The sequence below is a fragment of the Gambusia affinis genome, linkage group LG15, assembly GCF_019740435.1.
Source record: "Gambusia affinis linkage group LG15, SWU_Gaff_1.0, whole genome shotgun sequence".
In the NCBI taxonomy this organism is placed as follows: domain Eukaryota; kingdom Metazoa; phylum Chordata; class Actinopteri; order Cyprinodontiformes; family Poeciliidae; genus Gambusia; species Gambusia affinis.
The window spans coordinates 15082993-15110896 of NC_057882.1; the positions used below are offsets into that span (position 1 = coordinate 15082993).

The 27904-nt window shown below is 42.0% G+C and overlaps 1 protein-coding gene across 3 annotated transcripts; it reads left to right on the plus strand.

Annotated features, from left to right (window-relative positions):
- The first annotated feature begins 606 nt into the window (after positions 1 to 606).
- Positions 607 to 27611, plus strand: LOC122844321 (lysine-specific demethylase 6B-like). 3 transcript variants are annotated; one of them, XM_044139628.1, is made up of 23 exons: positions 607 to 803; positions 1338 to 1425; positions 4900 to 5016; positions 7642 to 7698; positions 9186 to 9309; positions 11796 to 11852; positions 12079 to 12277; positions 12358 to 12603; positions 12735 to 12872; positions 12961 to 13239; positions 13338 to 15877; positions 15970 to 16096; positions 16465 to 16570; positions 16738 to 16943; positions 17996 to 18177; positions 18269 to 18337; positions 18443 to 18591; positions 19354 to 19468; positions 19548 to 19735; positions 19860 to 20001; positions 20080 to 20206; positions 21751 to 21921; positions 24170 to 27611. In XM_044139628.1, exons 5-23 carry the CDS (start codon positions 9191 to 9193, stop codon positions 24191 to 24193), a joined length of 5184 nt encoding a protein of 1727 aa, XP_043995563.1. In that variant the 5' UTR covers positions 607 to 803; positions 1338 to 1425; positions 4900 to 5016; positions 7642 to 7698; positions 9186 to 9190; the 3' UTR covers positions 24194 to 27611. The 3 variants fall into 3 exon arrangements, with proteins under 3 accessions (XP_043995563.1, XP_043995562.1, XP_043995564.1); XM_044139627.1 differs by lacking the exon at positions 1338 to 1425; XM_044139629.1 differs by lacking the exons at positions 1338 to 1425; positions 4900 to 5016.
- The last annotated feature ends 293 nt before the right edge of the window (positions 27612 to 27904 follow it).

Genomic DNA, 27904 nt, shown 5'->3' on the forward strand with positions numbered 1-27904 from the left:
CCCTCCTCCGCCGGTTGTCCTGTCACTTGACATTTGAGCTGGCAAACCCTCTTGTCACCATTTTTACTCTGTAACACACACGCGCGCGCGCGCACACACACACACACACACACAGACACACACACGCACACAGATTTCACAAAGTTTGCATCATTTGGAATAAAATGCATGATGGATGAGAATTTCAAAACACAATTGCTGAAAAAAAAGAAAAAAGAAAGGAAAAGTCTCAGTCTTCAACACACAATCACAAAAAAATAAGAAAACGACAGCGTATATTTAAAATCTAAGATAGATTTGTGACAGATGTAAAGATAAAAAGCATTTAAAATATCTCCTCTACTGTACTGGCTGGGCTCCAGCTCCCTCATATCCACATTCATACTGTACACAGACGCACGTAGGCACACAGGAAGAGAATTAAAGATCCCCCCGACCCCCTCCAACCTCCCTCTTTATTGCTCTGTGTCTGCTCCTCTCCCCTCCTCCTGTGACAGATGAGAGGGGCCCCCGGCCTCCTGACTGGCTCCGGCCCTTCTGACTGGCAGCTCGTGGGCCCGCCCCACCATCCCTCTGTGCACGTGGATCAGTCTGTGCTGCTATGAGAGCCCCAGCATCAGAGTAGAGTGGAAACAGGAAGAGGAGGCGAGGGGGGAAAGAAAGGAGACAGAGAGGAGAGGATCGGGTGAGACAAGGTGGCGAGGAGTGAAAGAAAGGGAGGAAAAAGGGGAGAGAAGGGCTGCCTGGACCAAAGACCCTGAAGGAAAAAAATAAAACCTACAGAAAAAAAAAAACCAAGAGAGGTAAATGAGGAATGCAGAGGAGGAACTTGATGTGCTTATTTTATGGTGGAGAATGGAAATCTACTGCATGCATTGTGTGTTGGGGTAGAAGCGTGTGTGTGTGTCTGTGTGTGTTTTTCTATTGTTTCCATCTCAGTTCTCGGATCGTTCGGTGGGTTTTATGTTGTGCTCCGTCAATGATTTGTCTCTCGGTGACTGTACTGCAGTGTACGTCTGCAGACTGCTGCACATTCATGCATGAAGCTTACACACACACACACACACACACGTAGAAACACGCCAACACGCTCACGTGCAGACCCACACTGAGAGGAGGAATGTGAAATGATGAATGTAGTGAAGGAAAACTGTTGCGGTTACACTTGTGGTTCGATTTTTTATTTTTTTTTCTTTTCTTTTTGCAAACCGGAACATCGAGCTGTTGAATGCGAGTTTGTGTTTGTGTGCAAACACAAACACAAACTCACAAAAGTAGAACGAGCAAGGATTAGATCCTAATTTAGAATAACGAGGAAAGTGTCTCATGTTGCACAGGTCTCCCAACAACCTTCAAACGGATTTTGCTGCTTCCAGCAGAAATGTCACATTTAGATGGTTGCCATTCTCACCCAGGAGGTCAAAGGTAAGGCGACTGCCACCAGAATCAACCTGTTTCATATATATTTATGCCTTCAGTTGATTACCGGCTTTGATAACCACCTGAACAGCCATTTCTAGGTTACCATTCACCACGCAGACCAGCTGTGCATCACACACACACGCACACACACGCACGCACACACACACAGTCTCTCTCTCTCTCTCACGTGCACACACAGTCTTTCGTCACACCTGCCAGCATGCTTTACAGTCTTTGTTCCCCCCTAAAAAGCTGGACATTTTGTATTCTTTGCCACTACAACACAACATGCACGCACACACGCTTGCAACAAACCCCTCTCTGGTGTTTCTGACCTTGCCTTGGTACATTCCAGCACCCCCTCGGAGGGGCTGAGCTTTATGGAGCGTATGCCGGCAGAAGCTGCTGTTAACTGGAAAAGGGAGAAGGGGGGAGATAGAAGCGGGGGTCTGCAATGCAAGCGGAGCAGGGATGTTATTTTTAGAAAATAAAAAAAAATAAAAAATAAAAAAAACTAGGTGATTGATATTCGGCTCGTACTGTACTGTACGTTCGCTATGTGAGCATTTGAGCCCAGCTCATGTCTGCGTCTGATAGGAACCGTGAATGTAGTCAGTGAGGCTATAGGGGAGGTGGCGCTGCTGGTGTTGGTGGGGAGGGGGTCCAGTCGGCGTCCAGCCTGTCTGTATACCTTGTTGCTTCTGCTCGGTCTGATCTCTGCCTGTCCTCTTCTTGCGTTGGTTAAGAAACCACCGGAGGCAACTATGGTGTGTTTGTGTGTGTGTGTGTGGCAGACCTTCCTTCCCTTTTATGGTATAGGAGCATGATCCACAGCATAAAACACGTATGCACACGCTGCAAAAGATGCACATCGACAGTGGTTTTGCTGCAGCTACGTTAGATTATGCATGATTGTGGTGTTTCTGATGTCATTCTGCTTAAAAATGAAAACTTGGCTCTCCACATTCTTTGATTATTGCTGCTCACCTATCAGTCATTGCCTTGGGCAGGCTACAGGCATCAAAGCTAGACTCGGGTTTTTAAAAGTTCTGATTTCATAAACACAAAGATTTCCCATCATATTTGTTGCAAAGATCACAAAGGAACCCCCCTCGTTTTTCTCCAACTTTATGAAGAGTAGATTGCTTCCCCTCCCCCACGTCGCTGGTCGCTGTTGGTCAGCTGGCTTCCATAAGAGTCCAGTACTTTTGATTGCTTGCAAGGAAACTTAGAAAAACGTGGCTCTTTCAGTAATAATGGAGTGCCAGTTAACAGCAAATAGTTCTAATTCAGTTGAAGTAGGTCACATAGATAAATTAAAATTGACATTTAAATTCCAGCCTAGATATAATGCAGTACATTTAAATTTAGTTCGTAATGTCAGCTGAGGACAAAGAACTAAGTCTATATGAGGGCACCCAGCTGACTGCATTGAGTTGGTGACTTTGCAGCAATCCCTCTTGCTGAACTTGCTGGTGAAGGCTTCCAAACGCAGGCATCGCTGGGAAACTATAAAGACGCTTAAAAACTAAAACATAACGCTTAAAAACTACAGCTGTGAAACTGATAGGTATGCGTTTGCTGAAGTGTTTGTGTTTTTATATTATAAAAACAACAATAAGCAAATCTGATTGATACTAGTATGGCGACAAGAGATGCAGAAATCAATCGACCAGACATCAGAATCGGGCAATTTTTCCTTGGTCAGCTCTAACTGGCGATTCTACTAAATGGATGCTTCATAGCATTTTTACATCCTGCATGCGGTACGTTACAGTACACTACAGTGTAAATCAAAATATCATGTACGAGATGCAGTGCCGTAGATTGCTACGTACTGAAAAATCTGATTTTTCCTTTCCTGTTCATTAAATTGCATATAAGAACTCCCACCTTTAGAGGTCTGTCAATGGAGCAGTGGCAACCACACAGAGGCGACACATTTTTCTCCTCTGTGTGGTAGAATCCTTATACTGATGTCACACTATCGTTCATTTGGAAGACATGATGCCCACATCACCTACCTCAAAATGTAAACCTGTAGCACATTCCAGGCAGTGCACTTCACTGCTCATGGACAGAATCAATGCATCTCCTGCTTAGGTGTCGCAGCAGTGACCCGTAATATAATACAGAATTACTTAATTTTATGCTATGTTATCCAGATAGTTTACTCACCTCCAGGCACCAGATGCTTGAAAACAAAACTGAAACTCAATGCCTCCCAAACTTACTGTCTGATAAACGTGGGTAGTCAGTACTTGGCCACTTGTCCCCGGGTGATCCGGAAATATAAAAAGTGAAATACTTAACATAGTAATGCACCGGGTCACGGTGTAACAGAATACTGTGAATTCAACACCACTGATCTCCGCGTACATGCCCGGTTCAGAATGGGCATGACGGAACTTGTTGACCCATACAGTCCTATTAATTTCCTTCATTCGCCTTTATAACCCATGTCGTATGGGTTTGTTTTTAATGCTAGCACACATGGCAAGATAGGAAATAGTGTGACAGCAGCTTAGGAAGAAAAGGGAAATATGAGTCAACAGGTTAGACCGCAAAGAAAATCCAAATTGGTATTGACGAGGGAAAACTTGATCGGCGCATCCATCATTGTAACTACTTGAGCTAACAGATTATTCTAGAAGCATTCTACAGATAATTGCGGGTTTCCTATTTAAAATAAAGCAATTGGATAATATTACATATCTTTCTTTGTGTTTTTGAGGGAATACTCTGGAAGAGTGCTGTGTTTATGCAAAGCACTTTCATATCAGCCTATCCCTTATAAGTACTGCTGTGCAAATGCGAGGAATAAAAAAAAAAAAAAAAAAAAAAGCTGAAGCTGAAGTTTAAAAACCCCAAAGACGGTCTCCTGCCCCCACCGCCGACACCACCTCTCCTTTCTCTGTCAAAAATCGCACACAAACGCAAACACTCCCCTCCTCGCTGGAGGCCTTCCTCCCAGCTCTGGACTAAATGATATCATCGGTTGCCAGGGATACAGGGGCACAGCGTGCCGAGAGAAGGGAGGGTGGAGACACAGGCAGAGCCGCTCGCGTTGCCAGAAAGAGAAAGCAGGAGGCTGGGGGTATTGGGTATCAAGATAAAAAGAGGGAGCCTTGTTGAAACGAGTAGTAAAGCAGAAATGTGGTGCCATCAGGAGGAAAGGCAGGTAGTAAAAAAAAGAAAAAATGCCTGGACGCCCTCCAAAGGTTGTTTTTCTTTCTTTCTTTCTTTGCCCTGCAGGGTCACATATGTTAAAGTGTACATGTTGTTGGGATGACTTCGATGGGAATAAAACAGGAAGGCAGTTACAGGTGTACCCAAGGGACTCCCTTTGATTTGAAACAATAAAACCTTCCTGTAATGTACATCTGTGCACCAACTGTCTATGGTATTTCCTACAGCTTCTTACTATTTGTGATTGTGTGCTTTTCTTTTCTCTCTCTCTCTCTCTCCCCCTACCAGTACCAGCTCGCAGCTATTTAAAGGGATCTGAAACCGCACTGGTCTGGAGTCTTTCTAATCCTGTCCTGATAGCAAAATTTGGACCTGAAAGTCTTGTCTCTCAGTGGTCGCTGTAAGGTAGGACTGCCTCACGCAAGCACCCTAATGTTTAGAGTTCAAATAAATGCTTCCTATTTACACTCAGCAAACAGGAACAGTGCGGCCGGTAAGTGTTTGGTGACAACAGTGGAGGGAGGAAGCCTAGGTCGAGCGGGCCTTTTGCATGAAACAAAAGGTGTTTCTGCAGCGCACTCCTACGGGGTGAAACTGTTTGTCCTGCACATTCTTTCCTAAAGGTTGCCTCACCGTGAAGGAGAGCGTTTACCCAACAGCAACTTCACCCATTTTGCACATGAGATCATTTGGCCTGAAGGCTGGATTCCAGATGTCTTGAATTAACCCCGCCGCATATGGCTTTAATATTGGACGCACAGAGCCGCTGTTGTGCGGAGTCGAGCTAAAGCTGCGGCTGCCGACTGACAGCTCCGCGGACGGCGCGGCAAATAAAAGCGTGTGTTCCGGCGTGCAGCGACGGGGCGGGCTGGCGACAGATGGTCGGTCTGCTGCTGGGTGCAGGCAAGCAGCTCCGGGTCCCAACCTCGCAGTTGCTTGCGAGTCTTTGTTTCAGAGTGCCGCAAAACTGCGCACACAGTTTCGCAAGTAAAAATGGCAGGCGTTCAGTGCACAGCCACCGTCTTTGTGACCGGGACAGCTGGACGTTGAAGTGAATCGCCCCGTCCTGCAGCCGTGATTTCGATCCGTGGATGCTGTGTTTAGAAAAGGCCAAATCAAAATGCTGGTTTCTTGATCAGCAGGTTGTAGGCTGAGTGTGGGTAACGTCGCAATCGCAAAGGACTCCTTGAGTGTGACATTTGGGTTGTGACATTTTAGGTGTCATTCCTTCATTCTTTGACTAGTTGGATGGGTGCCAAGTGTCCCTGAGCTCCACATTGTATGTACAGGTAAAGCAGCTCTAATACTACAGGTTTCATAGGGTGAAGTGGGGATGTTATGTAAAGATAAAGAAAGAAAATTGTCCAGAGGATGTAGCATTTGGCCAACATGACACTGTCACCACGCAAGGTTTGAACGTCTCACAGGACTCTGTCCAGACCATTGTTGTAAACACGCGGAAATCGTATGGTTCACCTGCAAACCTACAAAGACATGGCTGTCCGCCTCAACCGACATGCAAAAAATGTTAACACTGCATATCCCTGTTCCCACTGTGGTGACAGCATCATCCCCCATCGAACAAGAATGAACAATCTGATCAGTGTTGATGGGGGGGGGTAATGTTATTGACCTAGTTATCAAATTACCAGAAAGGTAACTGGACCCACAACATCAAGCCAGGGAGACAATGGAATAATGTGTTGGAATGGTCCAATCAAAGTCCCGACCTAAATCCAATTGACTGTAATGCGATTTAAAAACTTCATAATCCTATCTGAAGTCAGATTGAGTTGCTAAGTGAAGAGGATTGGACAAAGGGTGGAGACATACGCCTGAAATCTTGAGTGAGATTGGCTGAGTGCAAGTGCATTTAACACTTAGAGTTTTATGCACGAAAATGTTGAAAATTGTACCATTGCTTTTCCACTTCGTAGTTGCACGCTACTTGTGCATAAAAATGTGCAAAAGTTCTACAATTTGCTAACAGCCTTTTTTGGAAGAGTACTTGTGGCCTCGTCTTGCTACACGTTCACAAAATAAGCTCTGCATGCAAATATTGGCTCATTGTGTTTTCTCCTTCTTTCTGAACGCACATCTGAATCGAGCAATCGACCCCAAAAAAAAAGCCAGAAGCAACTGGCAAGAAGAAGCGTCTGGCTTTTGTTGCTCTGGCAACCGGGTTGGGCTATTGCTTGGGTAATTTCATTCAGCGCTCACAGAAAGGTTAACACAGTGCAGCAGCTGCATCAGTCAGTCACACCACAAGCAAACCTGTGGAGCGAAAGCATGTAGTACAACTGAACGCGCCGAGAGGGAAGTGGCTAAACGTTCTTCACGTATGCTATAAATAGCCACGGGGGAGCATCTGCATACAGAGGTGCAGCCTTATCACAGCTGTGTGTCTCATTTAAACAACAATATTGAGTTCCTTAAAGTGCAAAAACGGGGGAAATTAAAATAAGGGACAGAAACTGAAACAGCAGCCAGTCTTAACACCTGACTGCATGTGTGTGTGTGTACATTAGTGGTTTCTAGGCAGCGAAAGAGCTCACTGTGTCACAGGAAATGGGTCAGTTTGCGAGACAGGAAGTACAGATCCACAGAATTAGCAGCTGATTAAAGGTAGTGAAACCGAACGACCTGGATGGACCCAAACATAAGCCGTCTCCCTCAGCATCTCCGTTTTCTTTCTATGCCCTTAAAGTGAGGTTGCCATGGAGCGGGTCTTGTTTTTGTTTTTTTTCTCTGAATGGCCACCAGCTGTGGTGACTGCCGGGCGCCACTGATTAGAGAAAGCCCGAGTTCACAGCAGTGCTGCTGTTGCTCGCTGATGATATGACCGCTGCACAGATACAGAGCAGCGGAAAAAACGCAAGAACAAAATCCCCCATTGGTGTGCATCGGTCACAGCAACACGTGATAAGACTTGAAGCTTTAAGTTCTGTGTCTTTTAAAATGTGCATGACGGGCCCTGAGGAGGTGTTTCCTGAGTGATTCTCTCTCTTGTGTGTGTGTTTTTGTTTGCAGACTGTCTCTTGCGCTCACGTGGGAAGTGGAGGGACCGCTACACACCGACCAAGACTGGTAACTGCGGAACATTTGTTCTTGTTTCAGCTGTCTCAAAAATGCATGCAGGGCAAAAAAAAATAAAAAATATTTATTTTCATTGCAGCACCATGTGTCAAAAGTTATTGAATAAATGTTTCAATGCAGTTACATAATCTTGGATTTAAAAAAAAAAAGACTTTATTATGTTTACTTAGTGAGAAAACACCGGAATAAGAAACTAATTAGTCTTAGCAGAGTCACTGGCGATAAAATTCTTAACTCTCCAGTTGTTGATACTTTGTCTCTTCTCCTGCCAATATGACAACATTTAGCTTTTCACTGTAAACACAAGGTCAGAGTTTACACTGAGAGACATAATTAAACATTTCTCTCTCAACAATGTGTCTAGATCATCCAGATAACATTTGCAGCTTAACCCTGAGGGGTTTTTTTGTTTTTGTTTTTTTATATATGATAAAGGCCTGAAAACTAACCTAGCCATCGAAGGATATTTATTTAAAATGTCCTCATATTTCAAAACATTTGTGACTCTATATGGTGCAATAAGGTTCCCATGACCTTTGGTAAAAAAAAAAAAAACAAGGCCTTGGTATCACAGATCCGTCTCCATAGTGAATAGGAGGAATAAGGTACTTTCTCCTGAATTTGTTGTGTTTCAAACAAGATCCAGCTGTAAAAGTTCAGTCTTCCACACTTTTCCAGTAGAGTTTCGTAAACCTTACACAGGACAGAAGAGGTCCTGTTTTGTTTTGTTTGTTGATTTTTAAAAAATTTTTTTTTACTTAGTATCACTCCCAAATAACAAGTCTTAAAATGGAGATTTGTTGACGTCCAAGATGCCACTCTTTGCTGCAGCTTTGAAGATTTTCATTTACTTCCTTTGCCTCCCTGCTCACTGTGTGTTCTGCTGAGGTAAACTCGGTTCCTTGTTCAGCCTGGTGCACGGCGGTTAACAGAAATGTTATATTTACACCCCTGGGAAACAACATAAATGTTACTGCAGTAGTATCTTGCTGCAGTTCTCTAGCAGCAAAGTGTAGAGGGGTTTTTTTTTGTCATCCGTTTATAGGAATAGATCATTTTACCTTTTTTTTTTTTTTTTTTTTACAGTCCCAGTTATTTAAAAATACTGTAGATAAAGGCGAGTTTCCAGACAACTGAACACAATTTTGTGCAACTTGAATGGATCGTCCAGTTCATCACCCAGAAATAATTAAGAAATTAGTTGCAATGAAATGTTTTTTTTTTGCACATCTTTAACAGTAGTGTTAGTAATTGTTCAGGCTGCTGTATCACTCGATTCAATTCAGTTCAATTTAAAAACACTTTGTTGATGCCAAAACAAAATAAAATATTGTTGTAACTCTTATTAACTTAAGGCTCTTAAAAGACCTGTTGCAGATTATGACCGCTGTGGGCAGGAAGGATCTCCTGTAGCGGTCTGTATTACAGCAAAGTTGAAGTAACCTCTGACTGAATTAGGCAACAAATTGTTCTTGCAGGCTGCATGTATCACCCGGCGGAGCTCTACTCTGGCCGCAACACATGGGACCCCTACCCAGCTGGAGGGCCTAACAGAGGACAATGGGCGCCTGTCAACGGTCGCCCCTGGAGCCACCCACAAAGGTCAGCTGCACAACTCTTGCACAAAATGGCTATGTTTTAACATTTTGTCCTTGAATCAATAAGCTTATAGATGCAGCATTGCAGTGCTGTGAAAGGTACCTAGCAAATGTGTGTATTTAAAGGTGCGACAGATTGGGTTCAGCAGATAAACCTACGGGAAATAACATCCACTCACAAGTGAAGAAGTGAGATTCTGTGCACTACATGTGAATTGCCATGGTGTCGCACACCACTCTTCTGAATTATGTTGCTGTGGTTCTGCTCATTTCAAAACGTCTGAAAAAGCTAAAATGCAAGCGAGCACAAACCGTTTCCTCACAGCTGCCACACCATGTCATCGCCAAACAAGGTGTCCTTGTTGCGCTTATTCAGAATGTATTTACTATCGACACTTTGTCAGTGATCCATGAGCTGAATGATAGCGGTAGAGTACAGTGGAAACATTTACTGTATTTAAAAAATACTTGTCTCCTGTATGTTTGAAATTGTTTTTGATAAAGACCACACCATAACTTTCATAATCCCTCAAGAATAAGAGCAAAACATTATGTATAATAGTGCCCGACAATTTCCTGACTTTATTTGAGCATGCGTAACACTTCCAAAGCATCATTCTCTGTAATGTTTTTCACAATGTTAGTGGGGGTCACTCACCTGCTTAAACTAAGAATAAGTCATGCAGCTGCAAAAAAACAATCAATGATCTCAAAAAAAAAAAAAACACCTAAAAATACAGAAGCCACCATGTTGTGTCCCTGTCACATAGAGATCAGTATATGCTGTGCTTACTGTGGCTGCTAGGGTGAAGAGACAGAAAGTAGTGCGCTCATCTTCATCTTGTTGCTAGGAAATTATGAGGAGGAAATTATGAGGTGTTCAGGTGCAGTTGGAATGCAAAAAAATATTTAGCAAGCTATCAAAGGGAAGCCCTGGCATCATATTCAGCGATGAGGATGATGAGGAATAAGCTCAAGGAGAAACTTGTCATGATTAAAAAAAGGAGTCCCAGCTATACTAAGAAAAAAAAAAAAAAAAAAAAAGTTAAAGCTTGAAAGACTTTGTTGAAGGTCTAATTGGAAGAAAGCAGTAGGGGTTTCCAGTACTGAAAGCACAGTAGCCTCATGCTTCCCTTTTCAATGAAGTTAGGTGTTCAGCATTTTCAACAATCCAGTGATTGCCTGAAAGTCTCGGAAATCCTGGAGGTCGTGGGTCAGTTTCGAGTGGGATCAAGCTCAAAATCAGAGAACACCTTTAATATTGGAATCAAAATTAAACTAATTGAACCATAAATGAAATCAATATAATATAAGGAATATAAGTTCAGCAAAATCTTCAAGCTAGACCAAGCTAAATCTTTAATTCAACGCCTAACTGTTCTTAGTCTGTGTTTATGACCTCCTCTGTTACTTACTCAGAAATATGTCAACATGGAGACACCATTGAATGTTTGGATTTGCCTTTTGTATTGCATGGCAAAACCCAGGCAAGGTTTGGAAAGCTGTGCTAATTGAAAGAGAGCCAAGAGCAACCCACATTGTCACAGTGTCGCCGTTGCTTTAAAAGTTCCAAAGTAAGAATTTAGAGTAAGTAGAAGCTGATGATGGAATGCATTTTACCTGAACCAGCAGTCAAGGCCAATTTTAGATAAGTGCCACTTCATGTGGCTGACACATTAACTGAAACTCTGATGAGCCTATTCAGGAAAATCTCTCATTTCGACAGAAGCTGTGATAATAAACTTGGCGTCATGTTCAAAAGACAGAATTGATGAATGAGACTGTAGCATCGTCAACTGGCTGCTGCATCAGTAAAAAGAAGCTCCACAAACATAGTGAGAGCTATGGGTTGTTTCTTTAAGACATTCAGTGGGATCACTGTGTCAACGGAAGCATCCTTTGGTGCATTAATTTAAGGTACTGTACCTTTAAAAACTGAACTTAAAGACTTTTAATCTGACAAGCAAATTCAACAAACTAGAACTCTTAATTTGTTGAATATGTCTATGTGCTTGTAAATTCATTGCAAAACCACAAAGAATTACCAAGTTTTTTTGGGGTCTAGTTTCTTGTGCAAATGACTTGGTACATTTGCACAATAAAAGAAAGAGAGTACACAGAAGGCAGGAGTGGCCTATTTAAAGATCTGTTTTAAAAGGAAGGTCTTCAGCTGCTTTTTAAAGCATGAATGGATGTCCAGTGTCTACACAGTAAGGACAGGGGAAGGGCATTTCTCAGAATGTGTGCTACACCGTAAAAGGGATCCCCCCACATTTTAAACAAGTTTTTGGAACCACACAATACAACTGCAATGTATTTTGATCGATACGGTGTAAAGCTGTAAAAGGTCATATTAGTCTTAAGAGAGGCATAACCATAGACGGCTTTAAGAGTCAATGTCAGAAATGTAAAGGAAATTCTAAAATTCACCTCTTTCAAATAAGCTAATGTGTTATACGATGATTGATTTTCTGTGTTTTCACTCTACAGATACCAAGAAGGACGTAACCAGTCACACCATTCACTATCAAGTCATCTGTATAACAGGTGAGTGAAACTGTGCATCAATAACACACTGATGAATATTGATGATAATGGAGTGGTGTGTATCTTACAAAAGCTTAATGATGAGGCAGCTTTTTCCCTTTTTTGGAATCAACAGTTGAACATGCAATGCCAACATCTGGTTTGAACTCACATTTATGTAGCAGAACTGTAAAATAACTATCTGCCACTTGTTGACTTCAGCTCTGTTTGGTTGTTTTTTTCTTAGGGGTAACAGAACAGTCAACCATGTCCAGGATAAGGGCATCTCAAAGGGCCATAGACATCCGCAAAGAATTTGGGATGGTAAAGAGCAGCAATTTGAGGCCCAGAGCTGGCATCACAACTCTTCACGCTCATTCCCCAACCAAAGCGGTAACAGTTATCCAACCGGTCCTGGACAACGCTATGTCGACTGGCAAAACAATGTCAGCAACAATCTGGTGAGCATCGACGACTGGGGAAAACCTATGTTTTATGTTTACAGTTCTTTCCCTGTTTCTCTTAGCAAGGGCATCCTCGCTTGAATCGCGGCAGCAGAGAGTTGCAGTCCCCTATGGATAGATGGGGTGCGTCAGAACACCACAGAGGCTTCACAGGCAGAATGGCCAACAACAGGCATGGACCTTGGAAACATCCCACCCTTCACCAGCGGAGAGAGCAGCTGCCTCATCACAGTCCACCCCCTCAGCATCATCTATCTTCGAGGAATGGATGTCCGGCTAAAAGGAAAAGGGACTCTGATCCAGATCAAGTAATTAGAACAAACTTTCTTTTGTTGACTAATGTCTCCCATTCATGAGTTTCTTTATTTACGAGAGACATTACCCCCTGTTGGTGAAATCCAGTATTGTATGACAGGGGAAATTATGTCTCTTTGTACAGTCATCTCATGTGGGATCGAGGCATTTATCTCCACCTCCTCATGCCCCATCATCGCCTAGCCACTACCGTTGCAACCAAGATGACAGAGCGGGTCCCTGCCATCGCTCTGAACACAGGACCTCAGCATCTCATCAACAGGTAAACCAGCTCAGCCAAGAAAAAAAAAAAACAACTAAACCTAGAACTAGTGCCAGTGAAATCAAGTACCGTTTTTGAAATGCTCCAGGAAACCTCTGAACCGCGAACGGGAGGCCATGGCACTGGTGACTCGGAACCTCCCAACCAGAGTCTCATCAGCAGACCACCGTATTATGGTAACAAAGGGAAGGTCGAAGGGAAAATCTCAGTTTCACCAGCAGACCACACCCGTGTGCCTTACAGCCAGCAAAATCACCACTACCACCATCAGCGGCACACAAGCCACCAGAAAGTTCCACAGCACAACAAACCACAACGCCCCCTGGAGGAAAAGGACTTGCAGATCCACCATCACAAGCAAAGCACAGTAAGAGATAAACATTTAAAATCCACCTTACAGTTCTGAGAATGTTGCACCCAACTTACTCAATAATTAACGTGGAATCTAAACTTTTACATTTCCAGGAACAGAAGCGGTCTCATTCAAGGTTCAATTCAAGGGATTCAACCCTGTGCAAAAATTCTGCTGCAGAGTTTTCCCCCAGTTCGACCCCTCTCTGCAGTCCTAAAGATGGTCGTTCCACTTCCAGCAGTCCTGGAGTTCCCTCCAGTCCCTCCTCATTCGCCGTGTCCAGTTGCAGGAGAGATTCAGCAGACATTCACCCACGCCTTCCAACTCTCAGTGAACAGCAGAAGTCTCTAGCAGGCCCCGGTCACGTCCACAGACCTAGCCTGACAGCCACATGCCATACGTCTGATTCTGGCTTAAGATCCAGGTTTTCAGACCCCAAACACAGGAAAACCTCAGTCTGTTCACGACAATCTCCTGTTGCCAGGCCGAGGACAAGCAAGCCCGAGAAGGGGATGGAGGAGCTCAGAAAAACTGAGATCAAACGGAAGGATAAGCTCATTAAAAAACTGAAAATGGGTGATTTTGCAAATGAAAATAACGAGGAAAGGAAAAGAAGGAAGAAAAAAGAAGAGAAAAGCGTAGATGAAAGGAATAGGAAGAGAGATAAAGCAATTAAGAAAGACAGAAAATTGCGCTTGAAATTAAAAAAAATGAAGAAGGAAAAGCTTTCTTCCGTCAATGCTTTCCCCTGTCCACAAGAGGCCAAACTGGACGAAATGGAGACGCCATCTTTGTCAGGAATTAATCAAAGCCAGTCACTCCGAAGACACAAAACCCATAAAAGAGGTGAACAGGTCAAAAGAACATTGGACAAGCCAACCACCTCCAATGCTAACTTGACTTCCCAGTCCCCAAATTCAGAGTCCAAGCAAATCCCTAAAGGGAGCAGCTTTCCCACAGAACTACCAGTAAATGAACACCCCATAGAATCTATAGCCAACTCTAAAAGTCTCCATCAGAGCAGCAATGTTACATCGCATTCAGGAGATGGAACAAATGTCAACTCTGGTAAAATATTCCTTTCAATCTTCCATAAAGCCTCAGCACCTCTCGGTACCACGTGCTCGGCTGGCTCAGACCAGGTGGTCCATGGCAAAGACGAGAAGAAGGTGGGAGTTCTCAATGCGCCAGACCTTCAGCCTGAGGCTGTGCTGGGAAATCTCAGTGACTCGGGAGACAACCATGCAAACACTCCTCCTGTGCTCAGCTGGCAGGGCTCCCCCGTTTCAGATTTCGAAGAAGATGAGGAAGAGCTGAAAAAGGGTGTAATCAGTAGACCGGTTCTCCAGCCCAGTCCCACTCAGTGCTTATCTCCTCTCCCTGCAGATAGTGAAAGCACTGGCGAATCGGATGGTTACTCTCTCAACAGCCCTACTGAGTTCTGCGAGCCACCTTGTGCAATCAAAGAAGATATTGAGGAAGACAAAGAAGAGCAGGAGAATCCAAGTAGGAAAGCAACGGGCTTGCTCCTTAATGCCCTCAATCAACATAAAGCAGGTTTGGATGATGTCTTCAAGAGCCTGGCCACCTTCCTTGAAGGCCAGAGAGCATCATGTCGCGGGGGTCCTTTTGGTGGGGCCACTTCAAGAGGAGTAAAGCATTCATCATCTCTCACAGTGGCGCCCCATATTCACCGTGATGAGAATGAGGATCTTTGCCATAAATCATCTCCCACAGCCTTCTCAGAGCCTAATAGTCAGTCACCTCCTGATTCTACCTCAGGCTCACTTTTTAAATCCCAAAGTCTGCCATTTCGAAAAGATTCAGTCCCTCATCCCAAGGCGCAGGAGAATCAGGAAGAAACTGAGAGTTGTTCAGACGATAACGGGGTGGGAAAGAATAAAGAGAACCTTCTGGAGCGAACGGATTCCTCACGTCTGGAGGGATCGCTGAGTGCGGAACTGAGAGTGACCACAACTCATACTGCCTCTTTCACTGGTGTCATTACCGTCTCCACCAAGGACGGGAGAGAAAACAGGAAAGAATCCAAGCGGACTGCTACAAAAAGGAAGAGAAAGCATAGGGATGGCAGAAGAGAGGACATCATAAAGAGAAAGGTCAATAAAAAAGATAAAAAGTGCAAAACTAAAGCCAATCCTTCAAAGGATGCTCACAAGAGGGGTATTTCATCCTCTGTGTCCATCATCTCCAAAAGCTCCACAAGACCTCTTGCAGACAGCATGAAGGGCCAGATTCCTCAGGAAAATCAAACGCCATATGGTAAAGACATCAAGAGAGTCAAACTGGACACTGGGGATGCTGATGTGAAGGTGGAGGTCGGTATGTTAGGAAAGAAGATAACCCCAGACACCAACACCTCAAACACAGGAACCTCAGCTGCAAGAATCAAAGCATCAGGTCAGTCAGGTGCTATCACACCAGCAAGCAAGTCTCCCTGCTCCAAAGGTCCAGCGGATCCCTTGAAACTGAAAGCATTGTCCATGGGCTTGTCCAAGGAGCTGAAGGTTGTGCTGACTAAAATGGACAGCGCCGGGAGACAAACATTTAACATATCGGAGCTGGAGGAACCCAGGATCCCAATGTCGAAGCTGAGCATCGACAACACAGCAGCTGAAGTGGTCAGAGCATGCAGGTGAGTGGTTTCACGAAGATCTAAATGTGCTGTTGACAATTTCCCATCGCTGTCGTTTGTGGATATCTGATGTTCTACTGTGCTTACTTTAGAGGAGATAGAGTGAAGGGGAAATTCAAGGAGTCGTTCCTGCTTCCCTCGTTCTGTGTCAAACCCAAAATTGCCATTGACACCCCCATTCCACGGGAAAAGCTCAACCCACCCACACCAAGCATCTATGTGAGTGCTCAGTAATTATTATCCTTGTGGCATTGTCTTCTTACGACTCCATAAATTGAAGGAAAAATGTAGGACCCACAAGCATGTTGTTTGAGTTAAACACAGCCTTGGAATAGCTATGCTTTTTCGTTTCATGCTTTCTGTCACTCGGTGTTGGATTTTGAGTTGACTCATTCTTTGGTCAGGTTTAGGAATCACACATATTGTTTTAGCACTGCACTTTCTAGCTGTGATGAGGTACAAAAGTGTCCCGGCTAGGTCTAAAAAATAACCAGGTTGGAAACATGTCATGATGCACAAAAACACACTTTTAATTGTTTACATGTGTGGGTTCCAGCATTTATAGTTGTACTCTTTTGCTTCTGCAGTTGGAGAGCAAGAGGGATGCCTTCTCTCCAGTTCTGCTTCAGTTCTGCACAGATTCCAAAAATGCTGTAACGGTCATCCGAGGCTTGGCCGGCTCCCTCCGCCTTAGTAGGTTTCAGCTCATGCTCTGGTGCATTCCATTCTTTTTAAGTTGTATTTCAACAAGTACAGATTGATGGGATATACTGCAGGCTTAAAACTCAGTAATTTGAGGATTACTATGGCTTGAATGAATTAACCATGTTTTTTTTTTCCCCCTATTTGTTTTCTGTAAGATCTTGGTCTGTTCTCCACCAAGTCGCTGGTGGAGGCCAATTCAGACCACGCCGTGGAAGTGAGAACTCAGGTTCAACAGCCTGCTGATGAGAACTGGAACCTAAACGGCTCTGCACAAACCTGGCCCTGTGAAAGCAGTCGATCGCACACCACCATTGCCAAATATGCCCAGTACCAGGCCTCCAGTTTCCAAGAGAGCCTGGAGGTAGATGTTGTCTTCTGTAGTATTAAGCTGTTATTTCAATACAGTTAGAAAAAACATGCTCAGCAACTGTGCTGAGCATGTAGGAGTTTAAAAAGTTACCAGTGAGTTTTCTTGATCTTTAAAGCCAGTCCTTGTCTTTCTGAGAGTGTGGCAACACTTGCGACAAGTCTTCCTAAGCATATGATAAACAAGGCAGAAGGAGATTTTCCTCTTTTGTTATATATGTCATTTCTGTCCTTCCAAAGATATAACCCACGCTGACACCAGAGAGCTTAATTTTGGTCTCTTCTGAACCAAAATGTCAATCTTTCGAAGTCTAAATTTTCACTTAAAAAGCCAAAATGGACATGTGCCCTCTGTAGGAGAGGGGAGCACGATTTAAATTGCTATATGGTGTGGCCAATGGTTTCCTTGCAGACTGGTCCCAATTGCCTTCGGACCTTTAACAGGCTCCTGCCGTGTAGTTGTGAGCTTGTCTCTTACCCTTGCATGAGCTCCTGGCTGAGGCTGATTGATCATTTAACATTTTGCCACTGCAAGTTTTGCCTTCACACCAAGATTCTTGGTGATGGTCTTTTAGCCCATTCCAACCTTGCTTACCTCTACAAAGAGACCAGGAGTTGTACTTTTAATAACTCGTTGGTGTTATCCATGGAGAACGGGAGTTTAGAGGGAAGGAAAGTTGATCGTAGCCCATGATATACAGAATGAGGAGAATGTAAGAATGAATGAAATCTGTGTGTCACTTAAGCACATAACCAAACTGAGGAAGCCCCAGTTCTGCTGGGTTTTTAGACGATCAAATAAGTTTTGGACTTCGTGACTGAATGTGAATCAATTGGTTGCTTTTCTGTAATTTTTTTTTTTTTTGCAGGCTGATTTTCTGTCTCTACACAAAGACAGAAAATGCTGTTTGTTTAATTTAACATAGGAATAAGAAATTCTGACCCTGATTTAGTTAGAAACGTTGTTCCTCCGCAAAACAAACATTTTCAAGCTATTTGTGAAATCCTTCCCTAATCTCTAAGTCGTTTTTTGTTGATGTTTTAAAGGAGGAGAAAGAAAGTGAGAATGAGGAGGAGGAGGAGGAAGATAAGACATCAGACACATTAGCGACCACAAAAGCTGCCCTGACTTTACCCAATAGTAAAGTCAGTCCCACTTCAGTGACAAATAAAGCCAACTGCACTTCTTCTAGTAAAGCCCAGTTGGCTAATTCCCCCAGCACTCCCAGGTAAGCAAACAGTTCTGCTCTGTCTGTATAAAGAAATCCCTGCTCAGCTGAGTAAACAACAGTCATCTCAGATTTCCCCATTTCCCCACAGCCCGGAGCAGAAAACAGTGGGAAAGATCATTAAATTCGGGACCAACATTGATCTCTCTGACCCTAAAAGGTGAGGAAGATGTTTCAAATCCAGCCAATCTCCTGGTGGATTGGTGCTATTAACAACATCAAACTATTAACCGCGATTACGTATTTAAATCATTTCTAAACCAAGGTGGAAGCCCCAGCTGCAGGAGCTTCTGAAGCTCCCAGCTTTCATGCGAGTGGAATCCAGCAACAACATGCTCAGTCTCGTTGGTCACACCATCCTGGGGATGAACTCCGTGCAGCTGTACATGAAGGTTCCCGGCAGCCGAACTCCCGGTCAGTGTGTGTCAGACCTGAAAGTCACTTCTGATTTTAACTAACGAATCAAGACATTCACTGATTGACTGGGACTTTGAATGCTTGACCGGCTCTAACTGGTGATTGGAAACTCAAAACATTGATCAGTGAGTCCGATTTACTGTATAACTCCACAAACAAAATTGAAAGCAAAACTCTTCAGTGTGGAAGTTGTGAATGTGTGAAGACTCAGCTGTTCAGTCTGTATCAACGATACAGATCAATTTATAGAAAGAACAAACAATGAAGGAAGCTTCAAGAAAAAAAACGATTTTAGCTTACAAATGAATAAATAATTTATCAGCCTACAAGGTAAAGCTGACTTTTTTTTTTTTTTTTTTTTTTTTTTAAAATATTAAATTGAACACATATCGCATTTATTTTGAGCAGAACTTGCAAAAAGACAGCAAGAAAACATTAATCAGCTGTAACCCACTGTGTAAAGGAGAAAAATGTGTCATTTTCAGTTGGGTTTCATTGATGCAAAGAAACAGCTTGACTGTTGTTTCCCATGTCTTTTACTTGTTTACTACTTTTTAATTTTCTATGCAAACTAGACAAAAATTACCTGCTGCATGTTTGTATTCACAAACTTTACAGAGAAGTCATAATGTGCTTGAATCAAAATCGCCAAGTCAGAACTTTACGAAGCTATTCATTGAAAATTGGCCCGATAGGTGCTGCATTTCTGGATTTTAGATATTATTACCGAGTCAATAAATGGCTTTTGCTTTTCGCCAGGGCATCAAGAGAACAACAACTTCTGCTCCGTCAACATTAATATCGGGCCTGGAGATTGTGAGTGGTTTGCAGTACACGAACACTACTGGGACGCCATAAACAAATTCTGCGACAAGTGAGTATAAAATTCAATCAGCAGATGCAGCAACACTATCAGAAGTCTGATTTTCTGTCTTGTTGACTTTTTCCCACAGACACGGAGTAGACTATCTTACGGGGTCCTGGTGGCCAGTGCTGGAGGATCTCTACAGCTCCAACATCCCTGTGTACCGCTTCATCCAGAGACCAGGAGATCTGGTGTGGATCAACGCCGGGACCGTTCACTGGGTTCAAGCCGTTGGCTGGTGCAACAACATAGCCTGGAATGTGGGACCGCTCAATGGTAATTTGTTCTTTTTTTTTTAAAGGAAGAATTTGCTAAACTTGATGATGCGGTTAATTTTTAGCATCTTCTGACAGCTGCACAACGGTTAACTTATTTATTTATTTATTTATTGTCTTTACAGCCTACCAGTATCAGCTCGCTCTGGAGCGCTTCGAGTGGAACGAGGTGAAGAAAGTGAAGTCGATCGTGCCCATGATCCACGTTTCGTGGAACGTGGCTCGTACCCTCAAGATCACGGACAAGGACACCTACAAGATGATCAAGTAAAAATGTCTGCCGCTGTGAATCTGTCTGGAGGTGGGTGAGCGTTTCCTCATCGTCCACTGCTTCTTTCTGCTCAGACACTGCCTCATGCAGTCTATGAAGCACATCCAGATTCTGAGAGACCAGCTGGTGGCTGCAGGAAAGAAAATCTTTTACCAGAGCCGCGTGAAGGATGAGCCCGCCTACTACTGCAACGAGTGTGATGTGAGTCCCTGTCGTAGTTGCTTCTTGTAAAGGGATAGCTCAAGGTTTTTGGAGTGATGTTCTTCTAAAAAAGTAATCTAAGTCTTACACTATGGTGTGGAACTTTCTTTGCATCTTCGGTTTGTATAAATTCATATTTTTTTTTTTGTCTTGGAGGCTGACTGTCCATAACCAACAGTCCTAAAACAATTCTAATCTCAAAAATGTCTTTGGATTGATGCAAATGCTTTTTAATGAGCGTTCAAACCTTGTCATCATGTTTGCATTAGACAACTCAAACTACTCTGTAGTTATTTGCATAGGGTAGGTTCCTGTGTGAAACTGTCAAGTTATTAGAACTAACAAAGCCCTAATTCAAAAAAATCATGATACATGGAAGTATAATTAATGAAGCACTTCCAGCAAACATAGGAGGAAAGTGATGTAAAGAAGGCTAGTCATGCAAGGGAATGGCAACAACCAGTGGCAATGAATGAAGGATGGCAAGGGTTTAGCTGAAGAGTGAAGCTTAAATTCGGGGGAGGTTGATCACTGGAATGCAAAACAGGGGAGGACTTGCTAACAGATTGCAGCTGTGGGAGAAAGTACGCAGTGAGGGGGGGTGAACTGAGGAGTTTGGCTCAGGAATGACACTAACTAAACATAAAACTCGAGAAAGGCTGTAAGGAAACGCAAAAGGACTGGGAAAACAATGACCCAATGCAAAAGAATAACACAAAAAATAAAGGCACTGACTAAAGTCTATAATGATCATGCCAGAAAGGTTGATCTGAAACTATAGCATGTCCCATGTTTCCGATCTGATAAAAAAATAAACTATGTAAAATATATATATATATATATATATATATATATATATATATATATATATATATATATATATATATATATATATATATATATATATATATATATATATATATAAAATTATTATTATTAGTGAAAACTGTTTTACGAAATTTGACCATTTTTAGGTGGTGACCTTGAATAAAAAATTGACAATGCATGTTCAACACATTGTTGGCTCGTTCCTTCCTACCCCAGATTTCCGGACTGACAGTCTTTAGTTAGCATTAGCACAAACTGCGATGATGTTTTCAAGATTGGAGTTGTTTTAAGGTGGCACTGGTTTGGCGAGCTGATAGCTTTACAGAATACTGAACCACAAATATATCAACTATAGTCTCCACTACCAACTAAGAAGAAAGTAGTCCTAAGCCGGTACAAGTCTGCTTTGGCTTTGAACTAGCAATTAGCTGAAGGAGCAGCAAAACAACCAACCAATATTGGTTGTTTAGTTGCTCCCAGCAGTAAACCTGCTGGTTTATTATTCACGTAAACCACCAGGATATTTCAGAATAGCCTCTTTTTTTTATGGTAGAAGTCTGCATTTTACTTGGTTCTTCACTGACTAGCTTTTAGCTTTAGCATCTGGGACCACTAATATAGATTCGCACCTGAGATATTAACTACTCTTTAAATATTGTGCACATATATTTAAAAAAAAAACCACACACCTGAGTGCCACTCCCATCCCTGTGTAGGTGGAGGTGTTTAATCTGCTGTTAGTAACCAGTGAGAACTGCACTAAGAAGACCTACGTGGTGCACTGTGAGGACTGCGCTCGAGCTAAGAGCTCCTCTCTGGCGGGGGTGGTGGTGCTGGAACAGTATCGGATGGAGGAGCTGATGAAGATCTACGACAGTTTCATGCTGGTCAGTATAACTTGTAAGAAAAAAAGGAAATAACGGAATTCCTCGTGACATTGATACAATCGCAGGAAAGTATCAGTGTCATGATTTCAATACATTTCTGTGGTCATTTATAAATTTAATTGCGACTGACAAAAAATGTTGGCAAATGGATATAGGGCCACTTTGGAGCAATGTTGTTCTAAACATTTGCATATTGTCAGAGTTTCTTCCTTAACTGCAGCTACGAGTTCTGGGTAAATTCTGACCCGCCTGTAAACTTCAAATATAAACACAACTCTCATTTACTCGTCTTCTGTTTTGGCAGCAGCGCTACGCAAAATCTCCAGTGTGATCTTTCAGCTCAGTGTTTTCTTTGGCCAACTAACAGCTTCAATGTCCAACTGGAGTCTTGTTCTATGTCACTTTCCTATCTCTCTCCCATTGTTTCTTGCCATGTCTCAAGATCCATAATGAAAGTATTGAATACAAGCCTGAAACAGTCTCAGCTTACAGCGATGCCATGATCATCAAACTTTCATAAAGCGCCAGTTCAAGCTAATTGTCCACAGTGGTGCCGTAGTGACTGGGTCAAATCTCAAGAGGCGGCACGATGATTTTCATTTTGCCACTTTGTAGTAAACTCCAAGGAAATTTATTAGCGGTTACATAAATATATTGTTGCAACTAGGCACACTGCTAAAAGTGAGAAACAGGATTTTTAAAAATCCAGATAAAAATATTCCTTCGTAGCTAAAAAAGCAAAAAGAATTTGCGTTATATTTTCTATCCATCCATTCACTGATTAGTTACAAATTCTCTTGGTTTCTACTCGTCTCCTACATTTTTAAATCCCACATAATTCTTCTCATCAAAGCTTTCCTCCACCTCAGATAAGACCGAAGACCTTTCTAATTAAGTCTGAGACAAAAATGAGCTTGTTAATGACTCAAAGGCAGTTGGGACTGCAGACACCAAGATGACCACTGGTAACAGCCTACCCTGTAATGAAGTGCAATCTTGAAGAGCCTGCGAGCTCCCTCTGGTTAAAAAGACTCATGTACCAGCCTGTCTTATTATCTGTTGGTTTCTATAAAGGAATCAGAAAATACCGGGGAGTGAGGGCTGTGATTAGTGGAGATCAAATTGACCTTTTTGCCATCAGCTTGACCCGCTGTGCTTGTAAGAAGAGGAACGCACCATCTCTGTTGATAAGGACAGAAGCCGAAACTAAAATATTTCAGTCCCTTCCATTTTCCCGATAAGGGTGAATACAGATTTGTATGCATTGAGGGCCCAGTGTGTGCATACCGTGATACGTTTGAGAACGTTCTTTCCTCAGCCAGAAAAATAAGGACAGGTTTGGCCTCTTCGCCAGGACGTTGACCCAAAACGTATCATCAATGCAAGTTATCTATTCCTGAAGAAGACACAAATTAAATTCATGAAGCAGCAATGTCTTCTTCTCAATACTTTGAGTAAATATTAAGGAATGTGCCTCTTACCCAATGGTCATTGGAGGTAGGCATCTACCGTTCAAGGATAAGCGGCTATAGACAGTGGAAGAGCTTATTAACAATCTGTAGGCAGCTGTGGCCACAATAACTACAAGAATAAACCGTAAGTGGGTCTTCCAAAACACACTGTCCAAGTAACGGAGGAGTGTGTAAAGACTCGCATCAAAGCAGCGCAGTGTTTTAGCTAGTCGTCAGAACTCGGTCAGGGAGAAAAGTCAGTAGAAAGAGCTGAAATTTGACATCACCAAGAAGCAAGCTAAATAAGAAAGCTAAAGGATTCACTAAGCTTCTGTAGAGAGAATTTGGTTAAAATTAGTTCTGAGATATGTGTAAACCTGGTAATCGACTTTAAATACATGTTACTGATGACCTCCATCAGGTCATGTTTTACTTGGAAATCACAGGCTGACTTCATTTGACGACATGCAAATCATTTGTGCAGCTTTAGAGCGACATCCTTTGTCTGAGTCGTTGCTTGATGTGGCACCTTTCTCCACATAAAGTGAAACAGAGTCTCGGAATTTCATTAAAATTAACTGACTTACTCAATCAGCAGTGGATCAAACTACTTCTTTTTTTTTTTCTTTTTTTTTTTTAACTGCTGTATTCTGCATTATGAACCAGCTGTGAAACCTACTAATGCTCAACAAACAAATGTGTACCACGGCAGTTTGAAATACAATTCATGCAGAACAGTTTCTTGTCTCGGTTCTTCCTTCTGACCTCTAGTCTGTCCTCTGTTCTCCCCCACTCAGACCCCTCCACCTCCGTCAAAGTGAGGCCTCCTCCGCGTCGCACGTCTCTCAGCCATAACCAAAACTCTAACGGCAGCACAAAAGTTGTCTCCAAGGTGGCCAGCTTCAGCGAACGCTCTCTCAATCAGCCAATCACGTTTACTCAGTATTGTTTACATTACACAACAAGGTATGGATACTCAGCCAATCCATCTCGAGTTCACCGTCTTCCCCATACCAGCTGCAGATTGGACGTGTGTTTTGAAATAGAATGACTAGACTGGTTCTTCTCTCAAAAAGCATTTAATATAAGTTTAAAAAAAAAAAAAAAAAGCAAACAAAAAAAAAAAACACAATGTGAGCACTGATACCACTGAAAATCAGGTTATGTATGTTCAACGGACACTGCTGTGATTCAAAAGCGTCTAGTAGCCGGTTCTGTGTAATGATTCAGGTACTTTTATGCAAATTCAGTAGAACTTTTGTACACCAATCTAGTTATTCTATGTGTCCATGAATTTGCTGTGATTCTATTGTACCAGCAGGGGAAGTAGCTGATTGTCATGTTCGGCATGGTCTTGGTTTCTGTTTTTTTGTTTTGTTTTTTTTTTAATGGTTTTGTTCCGGTATTCAGGTAAACTGATATTTGTAATTCTTGTCTGTAAACTCTTTGAGGTGCTATACCAATCCTATTTATTCTCATTAGATACTTAACAAAGTGTTACCAGCCTAGAAGTACACCACATTGGCCTTGTGAACTGTATTTAGAGGTAATTAGCTTATAAAACACACACAAATTAGGTTTTTACATAAGTACTGGCTCAAATTTAAATTTTTTTCTCAGTTTCTCTAAAATACGGGTTTACTGGAGGACTAATATGGTTTCATTCTTAGTTGGAAATCGACTGTGTTGAGGAGGGGAAAAAAAAAAGTAACTTTTTATTGTGTCCGCTTTTTAACAAGTCTAGCAAAGATGATGGTTAACGTGATTTGTACAAAACATGCAGAGAAAACCGACGTACAGTTGTCATTTTTACTTTTGGAATGGGGAATTTAAGAGTCCCGGTTTTATACCTCTTTTGTTGAAATCTTATTGTTTGTAGGTAACAGAGAAAATAAAGAATTGTAAATTGTGAATGAACTTATGAGAGACACAGTGGTGTGCATAGACAGAGACAAAGGGCGGGAGGAGGGGTGGCTACTGAACACTGATGTTTACGTCAGTGAAATGCAACATAAAATAGCATGTGCAAAGATATAAATAATCATAGTCTTCTAATGCAAAAACCAGTGATGCCAAACAGATGAGCAGATCCTGCGTCTCCGTCCTAGTGCAATTCAGCTCCACACACTGCCAAAGGCTAGAACTGCACCGATGTAATTATTTAATTAACGATAATTCATTGCTCTCTTTTGATCTAAAATTTCTGACTTCAGAATTATTGCCACGCCATCAGTGTCAATTCAGGAAAATAGATGCAGATTTTTTCCTCTAGCATCAGCTCAATGAGATGCAGACGATGCCAAATTAGACCTGGTGGTTAACAAATTCAAAGATTTTGACCAAAGGAAGATTCTCCACACTAAATTACATCTGTTGCTGGGAAATGTTAATCTTTTTCTAACTTTGACGACTAAAGTGAATAGTAAAAACAACGTCACACTTGTCTTACAAAGAAATGTGACAGTCTCCTGTTGGTAAACTCTAGATTAAGATTTTTTTTTTTTAATGCTTAATAAGATTAGGCATTTGTTGATACCATGAGTTCCAACTCAATATTGCAGTTTGTCCGGTCAGTTTGTTTTGTCTGTGACAGATTTTTTTGACCCGACTTGCGTTTCCACTGAGCGACTTCAATGCAAATCTCCAACATGGGTCAGCTAGCCAAAAGATACTACGGTGTTCTGAAAACATGTTACCTAAAACTTGTATGGTTTCATCATTTGTTTCTCAAGATATGACCTAACATATTCACTTGCTGTCTTCAACAAACCTCCCCCTGCTGACGATGTTTTTATGCGTCGCAGTTTGCTGACATGCTAAGCTAACGTTAGCATACTTACTCTGTGTTATTAAAAATGGGCCATGCCCAGGACATCCCTGTCAAAACCAGCTTACAAATATCAAAATAGTGCGGCTCATTATGACTTCAAGATAAAACACTACTTGTTTTCTGAAAATAAAATGTAAAGGCAACATCAGCAATCCTTCAGAGATATTTAAGCAAAACGGTTTCCACAAGAAACTCAATTTGCTGGTGCTATCTGGCAGTGTTTGTACGTGCTCTCAAGGGGTCAGTATTTTTGCAAACACCTAAGTGTAGGATGATTGATTTCCTCACGGAACTGGAACTATTATATTGAAATGGAGGCGTGGTATCACTGGCGTAAAAACGGTTATAATGACTTGCCCACGAATGGCAAGCTTCAGGGCTCAGCTCTGGTCTCACCGGTCTGTGCACACCATTTTCTGTACATACTGTATCTGCTTCAGGTTTATTAGAACATGTGTAATTTTGTTCTCAATCAAAAAAAAAAAAAAAGCCTTTTGTTGCTGTCATTTGTTTCAGTTTTCCTTCGTTGTCGTTGGTATATTCTAAATACACGCTGAAAGTATCCCGTTTCCTTCTAGTTTAAATTACTGCAATGGGAAAATGCATCCCAACTTTTATACCTCTTTTTTGTTGTCAGTTATTCTGTTTGTTTTTCTCTTCTTTTTTTTGGGATAATGGAGAAAATGATAAATTGTAAATGGTGACATTATTTATACTGTAAATGGTGGTTTGCTTATATATTTATTGCATATCAAAGGATACTTCACACTTGATAAGGGGCTACAAGGTATTTTAAAAGTGTAGTATGGTCATAGTGTGTGGATAGGGGATGTGCAATCAGGGGGGCAGTTTAATATTCATGGTGCTAGACCCCTACTTGCCTTGGTGCCCCCTCATCAAGCAGCATATATCGATGTATGGACATAAGATTCAGCTCAATTCAACCATCTGGTGCTTAGAACCATTTCAACACAGTTTACTAGAAATGGAATGATGTCTTTGTACTGTAACTAAGAGAACAATACAAGATTTTTTCTTTTCTTTTGTACCTTTCTTCCATTGTATGAAATGCATAATCTCGTGTGGCATTAGTGGTTTTATGATAAGCATTAGCTGTAGTTGTTAACTCTTGACACTTTTGCAGAGACTCTTAGGGATGTGACTTTTTATTGGCGTCGAGGTTCCTGGTGTCTTGTCCTCGTTAGTACTATTTGGAGGATGTAACGAAGCTCTTCTTTTCCCCCAACCCACTTCTATTTTCACTTGTTTGATTTATGCTGCACTCACTGTTTCCAAAAGAAGTCACTTAGAAGAAAACCTGAGCCAGACCTGTCTTAATTCCTCTGTGATTTCTCTGTGACATACTGTATTGTTGTTCAAGAAATTAAAATGTTTTGATAAACCATGCAGCAGCGACTCTATGCATTTTGTTGCCGGTTACGTTCTTCCAGCAAGTCACTTCTTGCTTTTTCTTTAAAAAAAAGTGATGATCATTTGAGGCCTTATCTTTTGTTATCTTGGGATACAGTTTTCAGAAAATGTTATTGTTTTATTTGAATACCAACATTTAGTATGTGTGTTGTTTTTGTTTTTTTCTAATTTACATCACACAGGCAAAGGTTGAAGGTTCTCTCAGAAACCAAGTTTATATTCAAACCAACATATTCTTTCAAGTCTTGAACAAGCCTTGTTGTAACTCAAG